General features: G+C 48.7%; 1 protein-coding gene and 2 non-coding genes across 4 annotated transcripts; 2 read left to right on the forward strand and 1 right to left on the reverse strand.

Moving 5' to 3' along the window:
- The first annotated feature begins 4,479 nt into the window (after positions 1-4,479).
- TRNAI-UAU lies at positions 4,480-4,572 on the forward strand. Its single transcript is given in 2 exon segments — positions 4,480-4,517; positions 4,537-4,572. It is a non-coding gene; the product is annotated as a tRNA-Ile (tRNA).
- A 147-nt stretch (positions 4,573-4,719) lies between these two features.
- Positions 4,720-4,792, reverse strand: TRNAV-AAC. The gene has a single exon. It is a non-coding gene; the product is annotated as a tRNA-Val (tRNA).
- A 212-nt stretch (positions 4,793-5,004) lies between these two features.
- FBXL12 (F-box and leucine rich repeat protein 12) lies at positions 5,005-22,869 on the forward strand. Of its 2 annotated transcripts, XM_044278851.1 has the most exons (4): positions 5,005-5,231; positions 9,918-10,071; positions 11,074-11,146; positions 18,242-22,869. In XM_044278851.1, exons 2-4 carry the CDS (start codon positions 9,962-9,964, stop codon positions 19,064-19,066), a joined length of 1,008 nt encoding a protein of 335 aa, XP_044134786.1. In that variant the 5' UTR covers positions 5,005-5,231; positions 9,918-9,961; the 3' UTR covers positions 19,067-22,869. The 2 variants fall into 2 exon arrangements, with proteins under 2 accessions (XP_044134786.1, XP_044134785.1); XM_044278850.1 differs by lacking the exon at positions 9,918-10,071 and having other exon boundaries at positions 18,242-22,868.
- The last annotated feature ends 488 nt before the right edge of the window (positions 22,870-23,357 follow it).

The raw sequence follows: 23,357 nt of genomic DNA on the forward strand, positions 1-23,357 counted from the left end.
AGGAGAAGATGAACACCCATGACTTCATTCACATAAATGGCACGGCTGTTGAACGGGTTTCCAGCTTCAAGTTCCTGGGGACCCACATCTCTGAGAATCTGTCCTGATCAACCAACATCTCCAGCCTGGTCAAAAAGGCACATCAGCGCCTCTTTTTCTTGCGGACTCTAAAGAAAACCCACCTGTCTGCTTACATACTGGGTAACTTATACCGCTGTGTGATAGAGAGCATCCTGACCAACTGTGTTACAGTCTGGTATGGGAATTGCTCTGTTGCTGACTGCAAGGCACTGCAGCGGGTGGTGAAAACTCCATCACAGGGACTCCACTTCCTGCCATTGAGGATGTTCACAAGAAGAGATGTCTACGCCGGGCACGCATCATTCTTAGGGACTCCTCTCATCCTGCAAATAAACTCTTCCAGCTCCTCCCCTCCAGAAGGCGCTACAGGACCCTTCAGACTAAAACCAGCAGGTTTAGGAACAGCTTCTTCCCCACAACTGTCACCCTACTGAACTCAGTCACAATTTTTTTCTTTAACACATCGAAGGTTAACAGCCAAACAAAACTCAATATTTATTACCCTGATTCTGCGGTTTACAGAAACACCCCACATGTGGACGTAAACTGATGTAAGGGCACACGGCAGGGCGCAGGAGAAAAGGAGCGCCGTATGGTATTTGGAAGGCAGATTTTGCTGAACTGGTTTATAGATGCCATGTCCCATTTAAAGCCCCCCTGATGCACCCTTACAGTAGAAACTCCCAAAAAGTGACCCCATTTTGGAAACTAGGGAATAAGGTGCCAGTTTTATTGGTACTATTTTGGGGTACATATGATTTTTAATTTCTCTATATTACGTTTTGGCACTGTTCATTTTTTTATTTTTTACAACATACATCTGACAGGGTAGATCATGTGCTATTTTTATAGAGCAGGTTGTTACGGACGCAATGATATCAAATAGGTCTACTTTCTTTGCTTGTTTCAGTTTTACATAATAAAGCATTTTTGAAAAAAATAATTATGTTTTTGTGTCTCCATTTTCTGAACGCCATATTTTTTTTATTGTTCTGCCAATCGTCTTGTGCAGTGGCTCGTTTTTTAAAGAAAGAGTTGATGTTTTTATTAGTACCATTTGATTTTTTGATCATTCATTATTACACTTTATGGGGCAAGGTGACCAAAAAATTGGTTGTTTTAGCACAGTTTTTATTTATTTATTTTTATAGCGTTTACCTGAGGGGTTAGGTCAAAGCCCCACCCCTCCCACTAAACCACGCGTCCTTTTCTTGGCACTTAAAAAAATTGCTGAGAAGCTCAAAAAGTCACAAATTATGGTGCACACATGATGTTCATCATAATCTGCAACTTTTTTACATCACAATATTGGCGTAAAGATCTTAATAAATGTCCCTCACTGGCTTGGCTGAACATTTACGTGTCCTCAGGGGGCAGAGAGGAGAAAGCCGCTCCCAGATATCTCTGGCGGTGGCTCGTTTCCTGGCAGAAGAAATGGATCGGACGCTGAAATTCAACATTTCCAATCCTATTCTCCCCTGACATCATCACACTGTGTTACCCAATGAGAACAATGCAAAAATAAGACAGATTGAGCCTGCATTTGAGACGTGCCCCATCAGAAAAGACGGCAACTACAACAAAAAAAGGTAGTAAATCAGAGCAGGGTGGGTACAGGATGGAGGCTCTTTAACGGCTGCAGGCCTCACAATGCTGTGCCGCGCTCCAGCGTGCTGATAGGAAATAGCATTGCTATCTTCTGGTGCCCAGCGTAAGGAATATTTCCTGAACAGACCTTAATAGCGGCTAATGAGGATTTAATTACACCAATTTTATTAAGAGAAGAGCGCCCTCTGCTGGTCCACTGGGTTAGTCCTCCCATCAGTCTGTACTGGTACGCTTTATGGAGTACGTATTTTCCAACATTATAGAATCCCCGCTAAGTACAATGTTCCCATAAGTGCCCTCCGTATAGTGCCATGTCCTCTTAAGTGTCACCGTTTTTTTAAAGTTTTTTTTAAAGTTTTTTTTAAGTTTTTTTTATCAAAGCTGAAGCGCTCGGAGTTCCGAGCCATACGGGAAAGTAATATAACACAAATATGTGACATAAACCAGGTATTTACTAGCTATGTTCCAAAATTCTCAACAACTCTGCCTGACCTGCACGGCTTGAAGAGGTTTACAACTTTTCAGAAAAATAGATAGTAAGGTTTGTCACTGCTCCTCGGAATCCTCCTTAAGGGACCAGTATATGGGGGACCCCCCACCACCAACCGTACACTTACTGACAGTGGGGAAGAGCAGCCCTCACTCATTTTAAGTGAGGCCACAGTGCTCATTCCCCCATCTCCCTAAACTCACAATCCTGCCCCCCCCCCCCCCCCCTAATCTGGTCACATGTTTATTCCCCCAAGAAAAAAACTAACAGCAGGTGGCGCTATACAGATAGATTTCAGGGAATAACTCAGCGGCTATACAATATTTTTTATTACATGCAATTACAAAAGTATTCAGATCCAGGAGCTGGTTTGAAAACTGTAGAATATTTTTCATGGGACAACCCCTTTAACTTTGTCTACATGATAAATGCCATTTACTGAAATGAGACCACCCCTTTAAGTGTCCCCATGTAGTATGAGGCCCCCTTAAAGGGATATTCTGGGTTTGCAATTTTCATCATCAATTGACAGGAAACAACAAGTTATTACTTACTAATAGTTATTATCTGTAATGCCCGGTTTTCCTGCGCTCTATCGCGGTCACATGACATTTTCTGCTGTGTTGGTTCTCTGTCCCGATGACATCACGTCTACATCTGAGACGGTTTGCACATCATCAGTGACTCTGCCTTCCCAGGTGCGGTGCTCTGCCCATCCTCCTGGACCCTGCCCAGTAGATGTGATGTCACCAGTGATGTCATGTCGTAGGGCGGGATTTTTCCAGCAGGGCTTCAAGCAGGCTTGGATCTGTGATGATCGAGCTGGGAGGGGAAGGAGAAGCAGAGACCTGAAGCTACAGAGACTCATGCTGGGAGGTAAACAGAGTCTGGATAACAGACCGCCATTACAGCATACTTACCAACATTTCAGCTGGTAAAATCAGGGCATATAAGCCACGCCCCCAGAATAGCCGCATGAGAACGCCCACTTATGGGTGGGGGGGTTTATTAGCCCCTCCCATTTTCAGCCTAGCACTGTGCAAATGTGCCAGGACTGCTTCTGGAAATCAGAGACAAATTTGGGACAGTTGGCAAAATGCACTCCGAACTTCATCATCTGACTTATTGTGCCCCCCACAGTACGATGCCCCCATAAGTTCCCCCCATACAGTATGATGTCCCCTTAGGTGCCCCCAAACACAGTGGTGCCCCTTTATATAACCTCCACATTATTAATGTATGGTGCGGAGCACATCTGCGGTGATGTCCAGTCTGCGCTGTCCGCTGATGACATCACTGTACCACACCTGCCTGCGCCGATTCGTCAGAGGAACGGGGGAGCGGGAAGCTGGCTTCACCAGTATGAGCATCCTGAGAACTGCAGGACGGAGGGAGAGGACGGTCCCACTGGATCAGGGCCGGGCTGGAAGCATGCGCAGTAGGAATCGGAGCAGCAGAGCTGGAGCAGAGGCGATTCAGGATGCGGAATATAAGGCCACGTTCACACTACAATGAAAAAAAAAAAACTGTCAGTTTTCTCTCTGGCTCTCCATTTTTAACATCCGTCAAAAACGGACATTAAAGGCCTCATGCACACGACCGTTATGTGTTTTGCGTTCCGCAAACTGCGGATCCGAAAAAAACGGATGGCGTCCGTGTGCGTTCCGCAATTTGAGGGAACGGCACGGACAGCCTTTACTATAACTGCCTATTCTTGTCCGCAAAGACAAGAATACCCCGCCCCTGCAGAGCCCTCAGTATATATGATGCCCCTCCCCCATAGAGCCCCCAGTATAAATAATGCCCCCTTTGTGCCCCCAGTCTCTATAATAATCCCCACTTGCATCCTTACCAACGTTTCATTTAGTAAAATCGGGGCACGTAAGCCCCACCGCATGGGAACACCCAGTTATGGGCGACGTCACGTGGGCATAGGCCCCACCTACTTTCGGCCTGGGACAGAGTTAATTTGCTGGGACTGTTTCTGAAAATCAGGAACAGTCTTGCCAAAGTCGTGAGTTGTTCAGTTGTGCCCCCAGTATATCTATTGCATTCTTTTCCTGATTTATTTGTTTTTAATTAGGACAAATCCTTTAAATGGACCCTTTAAAATGCCAGGGACAATAGTGCAAAGGATGCTCAGCTTTGCCAGGCAGTAGGGTGACAGATGCGGGCACATGCAGATGCCTCCATCCCCACATAGAGCACACTGAAGCTGGATAAGACTGACCTGCTGACGGTAAGTGCACGCCGCCCTGCCTGCAGTATGTCATCTGCTGTCTGAAATTCAATGCCTAGTTGCTCCAGTGGCGCAATCGGTTAGCGCGCGGTACTTATAAGACAGTAACTGGTGAGCGATGCCGAGGTTGTGAGTTCGAGCCTCACCTGGAGCATAGTATTTTACTCCGCTCCGTCATGCGTCTTCTAATGCGTTATTTTATCCCTAAATGATTTATATGCCCTGAAAAAAAAAGGATTTTCTTTTATATATATAAGTAATAAACAGGACAACATACAAACAAAAAAAAAAAAAAAAAAGTTGTTTCTGCCCGGTTTCGAACCGGGGACCTTTCGCGTGTTAGGCGAACGTGATAACCACTACACTACAGAAACTGCTTGGTGATGCTAAGTGTAAAACTGCCCTCTAGTGAGTAAGGTTCTGGTCATGTGACTTATAGATTGGTTTATAGAACGACTGCTTTGCTGCCGCTCATATGTCGCTGCTCTTTATTGCCACACTGTGGTAAAGCTTTAGCGACGCTCTATCTTCCAGTGGCGTCTATGGTGCGCACTGGATAAGCTGATGTGTGTATTTGATGGGGCGGTAGGCGCTCTGCCCAGCTACGGAGCTGTTCTCTATGGTCCCCGTTGACAGCCAGTGAGGGCGGAAGTGCGCAGTGTCCATGGAGATGGTGAAGATGTCGGCTGCGGGGTATTGTGGTGAGACCTCCAACGGCCTATCTGTGACCACCAGCCTGTCGTGGCTGCCGGACAGCGTGCTCCTGGAGGTGCTCAGCTTCCTGTCAGTGCGGGATCTCATCCGTAGCGGCCGGTGAGTGGCTGGGATTGGCCTGAGCATGTGCAGTGCACTACAAGTCACAGGGGGAGGCATGCTGGGACTTGTAGTCTGTGGCACTAGGCGGCAGGGAATGCTGGGACTTGTAGTCTGTGGCACTAGGCGGCGAGGCATGCTGGGACTTGTAGTCTGTGGCACTAGGCGGGGCATGCTGGGACTTGTAGTGTGTGGTGCTAGGCGGCGGGGCATGCTGGGACTTGTAGTCTGTGGCGCTAGGCTGCAAGGCATGCTGGGACTTGTAGTCTGTGGCACTAGGCGGGGCATGCTGGGACTTGTAGTGTGTGGTGCTAGGCGGCGGGGCATGCTGGGACTTGTAGTGTGTGGCGCTAGGCGGCAAGGCATGCTGGGACTTGTAGTCTGTGGCACTAGGCGGCGGGGCACGCTGGGACTTGTAGTCTGTGGCACTAGGCGGGGCATGCTGGGACTTGTAGTCTGTGGCACTAGGCGGCGGGGCACGCTGGGACTTGTAGTCTGTGGCACTAGGCGGCGGGGCATTCTGGGACTTGTAGTCTGTGGCACTAGGCGGCGGGGCATTCTGGGACTTGTAGTCTGTGGCACTAGGTGGCGGGGCATTCTGGAACTTGTAGTCTGTGACACTAGGCGGTGGGGCATGCTGGGACTTGTAGTGTGTGGTGCTAGGTGGCGGGGCATGCTGGGACTTGTAGTGTGTGGTGCTAGGTGGCGGGGCATGCTGGGACTTGTAGTCTGTGGCACTAGGCGGCAAGGCATGCTGGGACTTGTAGTCTGTGGCACTAGGCGGCGGGGCACGCTGGGACTTGTAGTCTGTGGCACTAGGCGGCGGGGCACGCTGGGACTTGTAGTCTGTGGCACTAGGCGGCGGGGCACGCTGGGACTTGTAGTCTGTGGCACTAGGCGGCGGGGCACGCTGGGACTTGTAGTCTGTGGCACTAGGCAGCGGGGCACGCTGGGACTTGTAGTCTGTGGCACTAGGCGGCGGGGCACGCTGGGACTTGTAGTCTGTGGCACTAGGCGGCGGGGCACGCTGGGACTTGTAGTCTGTGGCACTAGGCAGCGGGGCATGCTGGGACTTGTAGTCTGTGACGCTAGGCGGCGGGAGCATGCTGGGACTTGCAGTCTGTGACACTAGCCGGCGAGGCATGCTGGGACTTGTAGTGTGTGGCGCTAGGCGGGGCATGCTGGGACTTGTAGTCTGTGGCACTAGATGGCTCCAGCAGTCAGAGCTGTATTGTAAGGGCGCTTGCCCACCCCTTCTACTAGTTGACTTAAAGGGCATGTCCATGTAAGATGGATACGAGTGGCTGCAGTGGTCATGTGTTGCAGCCCTGTAAACAAGAATGGCCATTCCGTGCCCAGCGTTTTCCTAATTTTTGGTCATCCCTTTAACCCCTCAGCACGTAACGCCATACATATACAGCATTACAGCACAGGGTATGAATGGAGCTGGCTTACGAGATGAGCCCGTTCTCTATGTGACAGGCGTTGGCCGTATAGTACGCCCGACCGTAATGTCCAGGATCGGCGATGACGCTGATCCCAGTCATTTAACCCCTCATATGCTGCACTCAATAGCAGCACCAGCACCTGTGGGGTTAGACAGAGGGAGGGGCTCCCTCTGTCCTGTGATTGGAACCCCTTCCCAGTGACATCAGGAGGCTATCACAGCGAGCTGCCCGAAAAGCTGTGCCAGTGGCAGGGCTTAGATGACAAAAAAGTCTTCTTCCAAATGATTTACATTTAAAGGGCATCTGTCAGCAGTTTTGTACCTATGACTAGTGTTGAGCGAACTTGTGTTTTAAGTTCGGCGTCTAAAGTTCGGGTTATCGAAGTATCCCGTTATGGATTCCGCTACCACGGACCATAACGGGATACTTCGATAACCTGAACTCGAACTTTAGACGCCAAACTTAAAACACAAGTTCGTTCAACACTACATAATGACACCGGCTGACCTATTACATTGCACTTGGCAGCTCAAGGCATCTGTGTTGGCCACATGTTCATATGTGTCCTCATTGCTGAGAGAACTGATGTTTTATTATATGCAAATGAGCCTCTAGGAGCAACGGGGGCCTAGTGATGTCCGTGAGGAGGAGGCTCCTGGCAGGGCCTAGTGATGTCCGTGAGGAGGAGGCTCCTGGCAGGGCCTAGTGATGTCCGTGAGGAGGAGGCTCCTGGCAGGGCCTAGTGATGTCCGTGAGGAGGAGGCTCCTGGCAGGGCCTAGTGATGTCCGTGAGGAGGAGGCTCCTGGCAGGGCCTAGTGATGTCCGTGAGGAGGAGGCTCCTGGCAGGGCCTAGTGATGTCCGTGAGGAGGAGGCTCCTGGCAGGGCCTAGTGATGTCCGTGAGGAGGAGGCTCCTGGCAGGGCCTAGTGATGTCCGTGAGGAGGAGGCTCCTGGCAGGGCCTAGTGATGTCCCTGAGGAGGAGGCTCCTGGCAGGGCCTAGTGATGTCCCTGAGGAGGAGGCTCCTGGCAGGGCCTAGTGATGTCCCTGAGGAGGAGGCTCCTGGCAGGGCCTAGTGATGTCCCTGAGGAGGAGGCTCCTGGCAGAGCCTAGTGATGTCCCTGAGGAGGAGGCTCCTGGCAGGGCCTAGTGATGTCCCTGAGGAGGAGGCTCCTGGCAGGGCCTAGTGATGTCCCTGAGGAGGAGGCTCCTGGCAGAGCCTAGTGATGTCCCTGAGGAGGAGGCTCCTGGCAGGGCCTAGTGATGTCCCTGAGGAGGAGGCTCCTGGCAGAGCCTAGTGATGTCCCTGAGGAGGAGGCTCCTGGCAGGGCCTAGTGATGTCCCTGAGGAGGAGGCTCCTGGCAGGGCCTAGTGATGTCCCTGAGGAGGAGGCTCCTGGCAGGGCCTAGTGATGTCCCTGAGGAGGAGGCTCCTGGCAGGGCCTCGTGATGTCCCTGAGGAGGAGGCTCCTGGCAGGGCCTAGTGATGTCCCTGAGGAGGAGGCTCCTGGCAGGGCCTAGTGATGTCCCTGAGGAGGAGGCTCCTGGCAGGGCCTAGTGATGTCCCGGGGGAGGAGGAGGCGGCTCCTGGCAGGGCCTAGTGATGTCCCGGGGGAGGAGGAGGAGGCTCCTGGCAGGGCCTAGTGATGTCCCGGGGGAGGAGGAGGCGGCTCCTGGCAGGGCCTAGTGATGTCCCGGGGGAGGAGGAGGCGGCTCCTGGCAGGGCCTAGTGATGTCCCGGGGGAGGAGGAGGCGGCTCCTGGCAGGGCCTAGTGATGTCCCGGGGGAGGAGGAGGCGGCTCCTGGCAGGGCCTAGTGATGTCCCGGGGGAGGAGGAGGCGGCTCCTGGCAGGGCCTAGTGATGTCCCGGGGGAGGAGGAGGCGGCTCCTGGCAGGGCCTAGTGATGTCCCGGGGGAGGAGGAGGCGGCTCCTGGCAGGGCCTAGTGATGTCCCGGGGGAGGAGGAGGCGGCTCCTGGCAGGGCCTAGTGATGTCCCGGGGGAGGAGGAGGCGGCTCCTGGCAGGGCCTAGTGATGTCCCGGGGGAGGAGGAGGCGGCTCCTGGCAGGGCCTAGTGATGTCCCGGGGGAGGAGGAGGCGGCTCCTGGCAGGGCCTAGTGATGTCCCGGGGGAGGAGGAGGCGGCTCCTGGCAGGGCCTAGTGATGTCCCGGGGGAGGAGGAGGCGGCTCCTGGCAGGGCCTAGTGATGTCCCGGGGGAGGAGGAGGCGGCTCCTGGCAGGGCCTAGTGATGTCCCGGGGGAGGAGGAGGCGGCTCCTGGCAGGGCCTAGTGATGTCCCGGGGGAGGAGGAGGCGGCTCCTGGCAGGGCCTAGTGATGTCCCGGGGGAGGAGGAGGCGGCTCCTGGCAGGGCCTAGTGATGTCCCGGGGGAGGAGGAGGCGGCTCCTGGCAGGGCCTAGTGATGTCCCGGGGGAGGAGGAGGCGGCTCCTGGCAGGGCCTAGTGATGTCCCGGGGGAGGAGGAGGCGGCTCCTGGCAGGGCCTAGTGATGTCCCGGGGGAGGAGGAGGCGGCTCCTGGCAGGGCCTAGTGATGTCCCGGGGGAGGAGGAGGCGGCTCCTGGCAGGGCCTAGTGATGTCCCGGGGGAGGAGGAGGCGGCTCCTGGCAGGGCCTAGTGATGTCCCGGGGGAGGAGGAGGCGGCTCCTGGCAGGGCCTAGTGATGTCCCGGGGGAGGAGGAGGCGGCTCCTGGCAGGGCCTAGTGATGTCCCGGGGGAGGAGGCTCATTACAAAAATAGCATCACCCCTGTCCATGGGTTGGGCCTGATAGCACAGCTCCATTGAAGTGAATAGGGCTGCGCTGTAATACCGCACACAACCTGCAGACAGGTGTGGTGTTATTTTTGGAAGAAAGCAGCCATGTTTTTTTTCTAGTCCTGGACAACCCCTTCAAATGGGTTGCGCCACCAAAAAAAAAATCAATCCCCTATCTACAGTAGAGGTGATAAATGTGTGATCTCTGGGGGGTCCGAAAACGGGGACACCCACCAACTACGAGAACTTAGTGTATGACCACTGCTTCTTTCACTTCTATTGGAGAGCAGAGCTCAGCTGTCTCCATCAGTCCGATAGAAGTCACTAGAGAGGTGGTCACACTTAATCCACCACGACTTAAAGGGGTTCTCTGGGTATTTAGTCTAATGAGGGTTTGGTAATAACTTGAGGAGGGAAGATGTTTTACAAAGTACTTACCCTCCCTCCCTCTCCGCTGCACTCGTGCAGGCTGTGGGTTCTTCTGCCCAGATGTGTTCCCTTGCCTGACTCTAATGCAGCGTAACAGGAAAAGAAGTGTCTACATCCTCTTGGGACCCAGGTGGAAGAGCCCACAGCCCACGCGAATACAGCAGAATCGGCAGCATCAGCAGTACAAAGTAGGGTAAGTACGGTGTAAAACATTTCGCTCATTAGACGAAATGCCTGGATAACCCCTTTAGCCACCTAACAATTCTGCCCGAGCTATGGGGAGAGCCTGCTTTAGCTGCTACCAATCCAGAGATATAAGCAGCTAGAGACATGGACCTGGTCCTGTTTGAAAGCTGGCATTAGCACAACATCAGCAGGAGATATTCCTGTTAGAAATCAAGTCTAGAAAAAACCTGCAGTAAAATCTGCTTTCACTTTCCGCTGCATTCATTGCCATCGCAATTTCTAACAGCGATATCTTCCGATGTAGTGAAGATAATGCTGTGATTATGGTATTGTTTGAAAGCTTGGAATGATGCTTCCAATCTGGAGATATGAGTAGCTAAAGCAGCACTGGGGCAGAACTGTTATGTGGTTAAAGGGGTTGGCCCATCTCGCACATTGGTGGCATATTGCTAGGATATGCCACCAATGTCAGATTGGTGGCAGATGATAACAGAATGACAGAGATGGGACCTGCACTTATCGCGCGAATAGGGCCCCTAGAGTGAACAAGGATGACCACCCCCCATTGCAGAAAATAGCCAAGCGAGCATGCTCGGGTATTTCCGGAATTCCCATAGAGGTGAAAGGCTGCGCTCGCACGATGCGCCCTCTTTCACTTCGGGGACCCCGTTCTAGAGATAGTTGCAGGTCCCAGATCTGACAGTAATGGCATATCCTATCCAACCCCTTTAAGGACCCATGCTTTTGTAGTTGGTGGAAGCCTGTGGTCGGACCCCCAGCCATTATACGTTTATTACCTACCCTACAAACAAACACGGCTCCAGTCATTGGCGCTGCGGCTGGATGGGCCCCACATTGTAGCTGCTGGAAGGTATTCAGCCCCCTTATTTGCTGCAGTTCCTCCAGGTGCAGTAAAGCGATAACCAGCTCCACATAAGAGAGGGGTCCGGGTCCTGAAGGTCGGACCTCCTGTCTTTGACTTTTTTTTATCTTTTTTTTTATCTTTAAGGGTCTGCAAAAGGTGGAAGAGGCTGGTGCTGGACAAGTCCTTATGGAGATATGTCGATCTGACTCCATACAAGGTCAGATATTCATTTCTGGGCAGTGTTGTCCGCTTTCATGTCTATCTGTAAACCGATTACGTACCGGACTGCCCCACGGACTAAAAGCCAGTACTTACTAATACACATGGAAAGTGCGGTCACGTCCATGTGTCACATGACCACCGAGGCCCTGACGTCACCCTCTCCTCTCAACCCCAGGATAAAGGCCCTTTTACACGAGCCGGTGCACCGGCAGGTATCGGGAATGTTCCCTATACTTACTTCATTTCTAATTTGAGGGGAGAGCTGCATTCACAAGCAGCACTCACCCCTCTGTATGTGGACGGATCATCACCGTGGCGGTGAGACTTTTTATGTGATTTGTGTCTGTATCCCCACCTGCATTCTGACACAGTAGTCCCCCAAACCAGCAGAGAAATGGATGGAGAGGACTCCTGTGCTCATTGACATAACGAAGAGGACTCTAGGAGAATCCCAGAAGGAAGTGACATGGCGAATACAAGTCGTTACTCAAACAGACAACAGGGTAAAAACTGCTTCTGTGTTACTCCTAGTGTGGAGTGTGAGGGGGCGCTGTATGCTACAGAGACTTCAGGAGAGAATTGTTGTGTCATGCCCCGCCCATTCAGACCCCAGCATAACATCACTGTTGGGAATCATGCACACGAACGTATTTTCTTTCCGTGTCCGTTAGTTTTTTTTCTTTCGGACTGTATGTGGAACCATTCATTTCAATGGGTCTGCAAAAAAACCCGGAAATTACTCTGTGTACATTCCGTGTCCCTATGTCCGTTCCGCAAAAAAATAGAACATGTCCTATTATTGTCTGCATTACGGACAAGGATAGGACTGTTCTATCAGGGGCCAGCTGTTCAGTTCTGCAAAATACGGAATGCACACGGACGTCATCTGTGTTTTTTGCAGACCACAAAATACATACGGTCATGTGCATGAGCCCTTACCCAGCATGTGCCATATGCACCATACATTAACGAGGACATTACAGGTTTCTTATCTGTTCAAACACTTTAACCCTTTCGCCACCAGTGCCGTACATGTACGGCACTGGTGCGATGTGTAAACATGGCGCCCGCTCGCACGTGCAGCGGGCGCCATGGCCGTCAGTTCTCTGCTTTTTCATACAGCAGAGACCTGCAACTAATTACCATGACAGGCAATAATGCCGATCACAGTAATTAAAGGCTTTAGATGTCGTGATCAAGCGAGATCACGGCATCTAAATGCGCACAATGGGGGCATCGGTAGTTGTGCTGAACACTGTTAGCCTTGTTGACAAAGCATATAGTGTTCATGCTGCAATTCTTATTTTGGCCACCAGATGGCAGGTCAGGGTAAGAAATGAACAATCGGCAGTCCAAAACTCATTTTATTTTTACATTATTTAGACATAAAAAACCTATACATATGGGGTAATCGTACTGACCCAGAGAACGAAGGGCAGGGGTCAGTTTTGCCGCAAATGAAACGCTGTGGGAACAAAACCTGTAACCTCCACCCCCCGCCGGTCTCTATTCACCTGGTAATGTGACCACAAGCTAATATTTTGAGGAATTAAAATACAAAGGGGGAGATTTATGAAAACTGCAGCAGCCTATCCCAGCACAGCTTCCATTTAATAAAACCTGTGCTGTGGGCAGCACTGACAGGTTTCTATTCAGACAGTTTTCATAAATCTCCCACTTTGTTTTTAGGGACATGCTGCTTGACAACTCCATTGTAATGACTGTGGTTGTTAAGCTGGATTTACACATGCCAATTATCCGGACGGAAGCGTTCCTTCACTTACATGCACAGTATAAGGAGGGGGGATGGCTATTGCGATCGCTCGTCCTCATACAGAATCATGGCTTCTGTGCAGCAGACCGCTGTGTAGACAGCACAATCTGCTGTCCAGAAACTATGATCGGTGGTGCCCGCACGGGCGACAGGACCCCCCCATGAACAAGCGTTTTGCTCGTTGATCGGGTGATCAGCGGCACATTTACATGGCCAGATTGTCGGGAGCGACCAGTTGCAAGAGGGGTAATTCCCGATAATCTGCCCGATCCTCGGGCCATGTAATTGCACCTTTATAGGCCCCTTTCACACGGGCGAGATTTCCGTGCGGGTGCGATGCGTGAGTTGAACGCATTGCACCCGCACTGAATCCTGACCCATTCATTTCTATGGGGCTGTGCACATGAGCGGTGATTTTCACGCAACACTTATGCGTTGCGTGAAAATCGCAGCATGTTCTATATTCTGCGTTTTTCACGTAACGCAGGTCCCATAGAAATGAATGGGGTTGCGTGAAAATCGCAAGCATCCGCAAGCAAGTGCGGATGCGGTGCGATTTCCACGCATGGGTTCTAGGTGACAGTCTATTCACTGTAATATTTTCCCTTATAACATGGTTATAAGGGAAAATAATAGCATTCTAACTACAGAATGCTTAGTATAATAGTGCTGGGAGGGTTAAAAAAAATAAAAAAGTTAACTCACCTTATCCCCATGATCGCCTAGTTCCCGGTCGGTCTCTTCTTTAGCTGTGACTAAAGGACCTGTGGTGATGTCAGATCACATGCTCCATCACCATGGTGATGGACCATGTGATTGGAGCATGTGATCTGACATCACCAAAGGTCATTCAGCCCAAGCCCACAGCTAAAGAACAGACCGACCGGGAACTACACGATCATGGGGATAAGGTGAGTTAACGTTTTTATTATTTTTTTAACCCTTCCAGCGCTATTATACTAAGCATTCTGTATTCAGAATGCTATTATTTTCCCTTATAACCATGTTATAAGGGAAAATAATAGAATCTACAGAACATCAATCCCAAGCCCGAACTTCTTTGAAGAAGTTCGGGTTTGGGTACCAAACATGCGCGATTTTTCTCACGCGAGTGCAAAACGCATGACAATGTTTTGCACTCGCGCGGAAAAATCGCGGGTGTTTCCGCAACGCACCCGCACATTTTTCCGCAACGCCCGTGTGAAACCAGCCTTAGACTGTCAGACATGACTTGCCTGTTCAACTTAAAGGGGTTGTCTGGATGAAAAAAAAAAAAAAAAGGCTCAGAACGAGTTATAAATGATGAAGAAAGAAGTGGTAGTACTCGCCTTACCGGTTTTCCTGACTCTTCGATTCCAAGGCTCTCCGGTCCTCCGCCAATCTCTGCTTTCTCCTCCCCCTGGACACACAGCAATTGACCACTCTGCCAGTCACTGTGATTGGGCATAAAAAAAAAATAGGGGTAATTTATCAAACTGGTGTAAAGTAGGGCTGCAGCTATCGACTATTTTTGTAATCGAGTATTCTATAGATTAATCCAACGATTAATCAAGTACTCTAATAACAAAAAACAAATTAAGAGAATGTTTTTTTTTATAAAAACTCAGGCTAGTGCCACTAGCTTGCCCCCTCAGAGCCACCAGCTGGCCCCCTCAGAGCCACTATCTCCCCCTCCTAGCCATGTCCCCAGTGCCAGTGACATAAAATACTTACCTCTCCTGTAGGGGCGCCGCTCCACAGCTCGTCCATCTTCTTCTCCCCGCGCTGCACTGTCATCCTGATGTCACAGACCGATGTGTCAGGAGGAAAGTGCAGCGCGGTGTGGGCCGGCGGGTGACCACGGAGCGGTGAGTAATAGCAAGCGCTTCACTCCTGCTCCGTGGTCACATGACACAAACGAATCCTCGATGCAAAAAATTTGCATCAAGGTTTTTTTTATGTCGAATTACTCGATTCAATTGAGTAATCGTTTCAGCCCTAGTGTAAAGTAGAACTGGCTTAGTTGCAAAAGAATAGCTCTGGTCCTCCAGGGGTTAAACGGAGACACTTGGCTGCAGCGTTAATCAGACTTTGTTTAGCTGGAGACGCTGAATTAGAAGGTCGCCAGTTTCCGGTTCCCAGTACCATAGGAGGCAGCTGGCAACGGTTTTGTCTTCACAGTTGTTAGCTTGTGGTTAGCGGAGAACCGGTAGAACCTGCATCTTCTGGAGACAGATGGTGATTCACACCTGGTGAGGAGATGCTACGAGGTCAGCCCCATGTCTCTTCCTGTATGTAGTGCAGATACTGGTGGGGTCTACGTGTAAATAAGCCGGCAAGGACTGCCGTCGGGGATGTGCGAGCCTGGCCTTACATGGCACTTGTTTTCGTAGCATCAGGTCATGATGTATGGGGGCAACCCAATGGTATCCCGATGCTTTGCATCCCCAGAAGAATTGTCTGGATGCCACTTGTTTCCCCTTCCCCACTGAAATAAACATGCACTCTCGGCCATATTTGAGCATGCATGTTTACATGCAAGTCGTGAGGGGTACCTAATCGGTTAAAAGCCTCTCTGAGCAAGTGTGAAGGGTTCACTCAATAGATGGTTCCTGAGATGGGAAGACCCTTTAGTCACCCTGTGTACATCCCAGAATGGTGACCGCCATTTTATTGGTTGTATTCACATATTCTCATAGGTCAGAGTCTGACCACTGGGGCCCCCACCGGTCATGAGACGGCTGTGCCGTTCCATTCAACTCTACAGGACTGGCGGAGAGAGCCGAGTACAAGCACTTGGCTATCTCCCGCAGCCCCATGGAGTGGAATAGAGCAGCAGCTTGCATGCATGTCTACTACTTCATTGAAACGGGGGAGCACTGGCCCCATTCTAGAGATCAGTGGGGGCCCCAGTGCCACCAGCAGTACCATTGGCACAGAGCGGGAATGACCTCAAAAGATCTTCACTTCGCCATGCATTTTCAGGGCCAGGCATCGGAGCAGTGAGCATGCCTAGCTCTGTCAGTCTTGGGAAGGGGGAGAAAGAGGTGAAGCGGTGCTAGTCCAGCTCCTCGGTGCTCAGAGCACCTCGTTTGCATATAACTAATGATAAGAAGTAATACCGATTTGCAGAGAGGCAAGGCTCATTTTAGTCATCAAGATCAACCCTACCAGGCAGTATGTCTGATTTAATAGGGTTGATCATGGTGACAGATGCTCTTTAAAATAAAAATCCCTATAGGATTTCAGTAGTGAAACCGCAGGTCAAGTGATGCAACGGTGGACACAACCTGGAGGTCTTTATTCTGTAGTAAAGCAGTCAGCGAGGTGATTAAAGAGGTTGTCTCATCATGGACATGGGACCCTCACCTATATCAAGAATGGAGCCCTACAAGTGAAGGAGGGTGCACTGCGCATGCGCAGCCGCCCTCCATTCATTTTCTATGGGGCCGGCGAAGAGCTTGGCCCCATAGAAATGAATGGGAGAGCGGGCCACGCTTCTATGGGGAGCCGTCTTGGTGGTGGCCGGACCGGAGTCCTCCAGCCACCACCTTCTGGGGCTGCGTTCTCAATATAGGTGCTATCCCAGTGGTGGGACCCGCACCTATAAGACAATGGGGGCATATCCTAGCGATATGACCCCATTGTTCATGATTAGACAACCCCCTTTAACGGCACTAACCTATCCCTCTCCCTCATGTAATTGACAAATGGGGACAACCATAAAAATATCTTTGAGTGCTTCTTTAGTAACTGTCCATAAACTTTCCATTACTAAGTAGAAACCTGATTTGACATTCTACTACTTGGCTGACAACTGAGGAGACGATAATGCCAAGGTGGTGAAAATAAACCACCTAGAGAAGAGCGTTGTCATAGACATGGGTATATGTATGGAACAACTGGGGTATCAATCGTTCTTCCCACGGTCAGTGTAATCAGGTCGGTGCAAACGAGCGGCGATAGATGTGGCAGTGCTCCAGACTAGAAAAAATAACCAGGAGCCATTGGCTCCTAAACAAAAAAATGTAGGAGCCAAATAAAATTTTTAGTCTCCAAATTAAAAATGCATATAATTATCATAAAAAAAAAAAAAGGACTTGGCAGAGAAGATGAGACCCAGGTCACAGTAGTAAGCCAGCACTACATATAGGAGAATACAGCACCAGTGACATCTTCTGACATGTAGACCTTCTCTTTCCTCTTCTCCATTTGACCCAGACCACCATGACAAATTCTTTCAGCTGCATTTCGTCTCTGGAGAGTTTGTTACAGACATTTTAGATTTCAATCAACCTCCCCATTCTGGTCATCCTGCTGCCACTCCCAATACTGTACCCACTGTGCTCCCCAATGCCCCAGGTACTATACTGCTGAAAAAATAGTGACCCCAGTAGAAAAACTTGTCCCTATAGTGTCTACAGCTATTATAAATACCCCCTAGAGTGCCTCCAGTAATAATAATAAAACCCTAGATTGTGCTCCAGATAATAATGCCTGTATAGTGTCCCCTAATATGTCCCTGTAATAGAAATGCCCCTACAGTGCCTCTCCAATAGTAATTTCCCCTCATACTGCCCCCATAGTAGTTTCCCTACACTGCCCAGACATAGTAACCCCCCCCCCCCCTCACTGCCCGACAGTAGTAATATGCCCCACGCTGCCTGCACATATTAATTTTCTCTCCCACTGCCTCCACAGTAATAATATGCCCCAAAGTTGTAATTTTCCCCCACACTGTCCTCTAGTACCCCCCTTCTGGCCAGTATTATCCGCCAGTGCCACCCTTCTAGCCAGTACCCTCCTGGCCAGTAATGTCCCCCAGTGCCACCCTCCTGGCCAGTAATGTCCTCCAATGCCGGCACTTAAAAAAAAAAAAAAAAAATCTAAAATCTGTTACTCACCTGTATCCTTTCGCCGGCACTCACTCGCTGCTGGTACAGCCTGGGATAGTGCGACGCAGATGCGCACACGTCGATGCGCTGCGGCACAGGTGGGCGCGATGACGTCATCACGTTCGCCTGCTCTGGGCTTTTACCACCACATAGACCTTCTGGCCTGAAGCCTATGACTGCATCAGGGTAAGTAATTATGGGCTCCCGTGCTCCGCCGCAATATTCAGTTGCAGTGCGGCGGTCCAGTAGCAAATGGCGACAAGACTAAAAAGTCTTGTAACCATCTGCAAATTTTAAGGCGCATTGGCGACCATCTGGAGCACTGTGTGTTATCTTTAATCAGCTTTCACGATGCCTGAAGAAAATTCAGTGTAATACCTCCCTAAGACTGTGATAAAATACTTCTATCCAAAGTGTTTAATTGTCTATATTTGTTTAACAGCTGAATTCAAAGATCTTGTGGCATCTGTTGAGGCATTGGATTGGAACCAGCCTGCAAACCTTCAAACTAAAGGGTCTCTTAAATTCAGTGAAGAAACAGGAGTTCCTTACTCCAGCTATTCTTCAGGTCCTGGAAAAGCGTTACCCTAGCCTGGAACACCTCCACCTCCAGGAAACAAACCTCCGCTCCCTTAGCTATGACTGTTTACCGTCCACCTTGAAGACGCTCGAGCTGTCAGAATGCGAGATCCCTCTAACCTGGTTCAAATCTTCCACCAGTAAAACCAAAGGTTTCCTAAAACTGGAGAATCTCGTTCTGAACAAAGTGTCTTCTTTCTCCAACCATCACTTGGAGACCATTTGCAGTCAGTCGAGCCTAAAGACCCTCTGCCTGTGTGGCACCTACAGAGTTAATGACATTGGGATTCAGAAAGCTGTTCCTTACCTTAAAGGATTAGAGCACTTCAAGTTGAAAGAATGCAACATAACCAATATCACCCTGCACTTAATCGGCTGTCACTTGAAGAATCTCCGGACCTTAGCTCTCCTAGGGTTTCGCGAGTTCACTGATACAGGACTTCGCTGTGTATCTGGTGTTAAGACACTGGAGAAGCTGTGGTTAGACGACTGCTTTGGCTTCTCTTCCAGGACTATCATTGCTGTTTGTGTCAGCCTTCCTGTTCTAAACTGTCTGGGCCTCAACGAGATGTTTTTCGAATGCCAAGGAATAGATAAAATACGGAAAAGTCTCCCACACTGTATAGTTACCAATGCTTTCTCCAATATGGATAATGTACCCAAAAATGGCTCAACTGGCATAGTTTAGAAGGTCTCAGAGCTTTGCTCCGATCTTCTTTACTACCGGTGTAATACAGGACAATGGCGGTAGGTGCCTATAGCTGCTTCTCTCCTCCATCTTCTGTGCACATATTACTTTCTCTATCATGTAAACCTTCCTGTATGAGATACATACAGAAATATATTCTGAAATGCTGTGCATGGTCTAATGGGAGTTTTAGATGTTGGTCTAGGCCTTTTTTTTATCTCATGAGTACCGTCTGTGTTGGAAACCCCTTAAATTTTGTTCCTGGGACAACTTCTTTGGTCCCTGGGAAAATTTTAGCCAGGCCAAGGAGCCAGGAACGACATCATGTAGAGCTGAATTGATACAACATGGCTTAGGAGAGATTGACTCACACTTAAAAGGAAAGCAACCAGCAGGGAACATGAGTCTGGTCTGAGACTATCCATTTAGTAGTTACAGCTTATTGGTACAAAATTGTTTCCTGAGTCCTAATACCTGGAAACATCAATAGTCGTTGCAGGCATCCTCCACTTGAGCAGTAGTCTCCGTAGACCCTCTTTATGCCCAGTGTTTCCAGCAGTCCCCTTATTTCTCCAGTAGCCACACCAGGACTCTCGCCATCCGCGATCTCTCCGCGATTGCTGCCTTCTCCTGTATGTAGGTTCCTGTATTTGTGTCTTTGGCTTAGATAAGGTCTACACATCGAGCCATCAAAGCAGCTCTCTGACAGATTCATTGTGAAGCAGAAAGCAACAGTCTGTTTGTTTAAAACTGTAGAGTTCAATAAAAAATAAAAAAAAGACCAATTGAAGATAAATATTTGTAGCACAATGGGTAGAACATAGTAATAAAAAAATTCCCCCAAAGGTGTTCATAGCCCTTTAAAGCAGCTCTCTGATGGATTCAAAGTGAAGTAGCAGTCTGAGAAAGTGAAAGCTGCAGAGGAAAAACTGTTGAAAATTTTTGATAAAGACCAATTGAAAAAATGTTTTTTAACCTAAAATAAATAGAAGGCAATGATAAAAAAAAAAAAAAAAAAAGTTGTCCCTGAAGGTGTCCATAGCCTTTAAATAATCAGTAAAAAAACAAACAAAAAAACACTGCAACACAGAAACATGTAGAACATACGACAAACATTTGTAATGCTCTTTTCTTACACAAGGGACTCAAAAGAGCAGGGTTGGTTATGGAGCAGAAGAGTCTCTGGCTGCCATATAGTTGTTCATCCCCAAAACCAATTTACACTCTACTCATTTTAACTAGGTTTTTTGAGATTTATGCCACAACAAGTGGCATAAAACAACCAAGAACCAGTACTTGCCCATTAAATCCCCCTCCCATTCGGCATTACTGCTCTCGTGGTCCCTACCAGTCTGTTTACTTTGCTGCAGGGACAATGTGCCTCTATTCCCACATGACTGCTGCAGCCAATCACTGACCTCGGTGGTGTACACTGCTGAGGCCAGTGACTGGCTGTAGTGGTCACGTTGATAAATGGAGAAGTCCGATGGTAAGCTTATTCTTCGCAATTAAGTGATGCCGCCATGTTGCTGCTTCTCACGAACTGGAGACCCCAAGAAAAATCCAGTTTAAAAAAACTTTTGTGTTCCACTGTCCCCAGGAAAAAAAAAATCTTCACTTTTTGCACAGCTAGTGAATGCCGAATGGTCGGACGTTAGTCAAACTCTGCACATAATCCTGGCCATATACTACCCCTCAATCGTAATCTAACAATGTGGTCATGTTACTGAAATTCTATTGAATATAAATATAAATTTCATGTGTAGTGTAGGGCTTCCTGCAGCCTACCAGAACCTTTGATGAAAATTTTGCATCTCGTGAACTCTCCTTCCATGCAGATATTAGTCTTTCATCTGGACATGTCTGGTACTATAAATTCAGTCCCACTCTGCCTGCTTAAAAAAAATTAAAGGATCCCTTTGTTCCGCTGATTAGCAGGTTCCTAGGAGTAGGACCTCCACTGATCGAGTGTTAATGTCCTGTCTTTTGGATAAGCCATTGATATGAAAGTCATGGAAAAGGACAATTGGTGGGACTCCCTCTACGGTTACACAGATGACCTCTGGTCATGTATGGAATTTGTAGAAGCAGGATCTAGTCTCCTTTTACTATAGTAGAAGATAAATCAAAGGTATGATGACCCTCAAGTCTCATGTACATGACTGGACTACAAAGCCATAGGCACTCTATGTGCCAGTATGTGGGGCCTCTGTAAAGTGTCCTATACGGGTATCCAGTGGAGCATGCCAAGTTTTATTTTCCTGTCAGATTCGTATGGGACCAGACAGAAAATGATTCCGTATGCTCCCATATGAAATTAGCCATGGAGAGGTACTGTAGGGCCCTATAGAATTTAGATATTTTTTTGGGGCACCATATTATGAAGCCATAATACAATAGCATGAATGAGGTCTAAAGATGATAGATTATGGTTTTCTTCTTGGTTATGGTATATACCAAGTGATGACCTGGCACATGGTGCGTCTGTATTTCATACCCATCAAGGGTGTGCCATCTGTTTCTTCTGCTTGTTTGTGATACGTGTAAGGTTTGTCTTATATTTATTGTGTATGTATTATTTTTGGATAATATAATGCTATTTAGCACCTGCTAGAAACACTGTGGTGGTAACCATCAGCGTCCCCAAGTATGTCGTGCTGACTTAATTTAACTTTCTAGCCTGGCATATGGTGGCTTGCGTTTAGAGAAACCAAACTAATGCACTTTCATGTGATTTCCCCCCCCCCTCGCATTTTTAATGGGTGCAAAATCATCTAGTATATAAATGAGCTTTTTCAAAGATGCGTATAAAGAAGACATTTCCAAAATGGATTAGCGGTGAAAATCTTTTGTCAGGGTTGGTTTAGACAGAGGACTTTGGGAGCAGGTTTTAGCACGGATTTGGTGACGAAAACCGGGCCAAATCTGCTCTGAAACTATCTCCCATCCTCCTGTGGCCGAGAGTTTTTGTCGCACAGTTTGTACAGGTCCATTTTTGGTGTGGTTATCATGCGGACCCCTCATGAAGACTCAGCAGGAGCCTGCTCACAGTTTAGCTCAGTTCAATGGAGTTAAACTTAGAGCGTGTCCGCATGAAAACCCAAGGCACACACCACAGCACAGCAGTTTTTGTCATGGGACATGCAGAGAATTATGTTGTGGAGAAAATCCTCCATGTAAACCTACCCTCAAAGTAGGCAAGGCTGTGGATTCTGTACCAACTCCGACTCCAGCTTAAAAAATGTATTCTCTTTTATTAATATTGTACAATTTATTTATTAACTTTCATATAACTTTAGAAACGTTTGGAAATGTTAGTCATAATTTATATTTTTGTTCTGTCAATCTAAGGCCCTTATTTATAAAAAAAAAACATAAGAAAAATCAGTTCTCACCACCTGCCGTCACCTCTCCTGTGTTCTCTCCTGCCCATGTACTATAAACAGTGATAAGCAGGGTGTTCTATTGGGGATAGATAATCAGTTCTCACCTCTCCTGTGTACAAACCTGTCCTTGTACTATATACAGTGAGAAGCAGGGTGTTCTATTGGGGATAGATAATCAGTTCTCACCTCTCCTGTGTACAAACCTGTCCTTGTACTATATACAGTGAGAAGCAGGGTGTTCTATTGGGGATAGATAATCAGTTCTCACCTCTCCTGTGTACAAACCTGGCCCTTATACAGTGAAGAACAGAAGTATTTGAACACCCTGCGTTTTTGCAAGTTCTCCCACTTAGAAATCATGGAGGGGTCTGAAATTCACATTGTAGGTGCATTCCCACTCTGAAAGACTGAATTAAAAAAAACAAATTCAGGAAAACACATTTGTATGATTTTTAAAGAATTTGTCTTGCACTGCTGAACATAAGTATTTGAACACCTGAGAAAATCTGTGTAATATTTGGTACAGAAACCTTTGTTTGCAATTACAGAGGTCAAACGTTTCCTGTAGTTCTTGACCAGGTTTGCACACACTGCAGCAGGGATTTTGGCCCACTCCTCCACACAGATCTCCTCTAGATCTGTCAGGTTTCGGGGCTGTCGCTGTGCTACACAGAGTTTCAGCTCTCTCCAAAGATGTTCCACTCCAGAACCTTGATGTGCTTCTTACGGAGCTACTCCTTGGTTATCCTGGCTGTGTGCTTCGGGTCGTTGTCATGTTGGAAGACCCAGTCATGACACGTCTTCAATGCTCTGACTGAGGGAAGGAGGTTATTGCTCAAAATCTCACAATAAATGGCCCCATTCATCCTCTCCTTAATACACTGCAGTCGTCCTGTCCCCTTCGC

Source organism: Bufo gargarizans, chromosome 2 (assembly GCF_014858855.1).
Source record: "Bufo gargarizans isolate SCDJY-AF-19 chromosome 2, ASM1485885v1, whole genome shotgun sequence".
NCBI classification, from domain to species: Eukaryota; Metazoa; Chordata; class Amphibia; order Anura; family Bufonidae; genus Bufo; species Bufo gargarizans.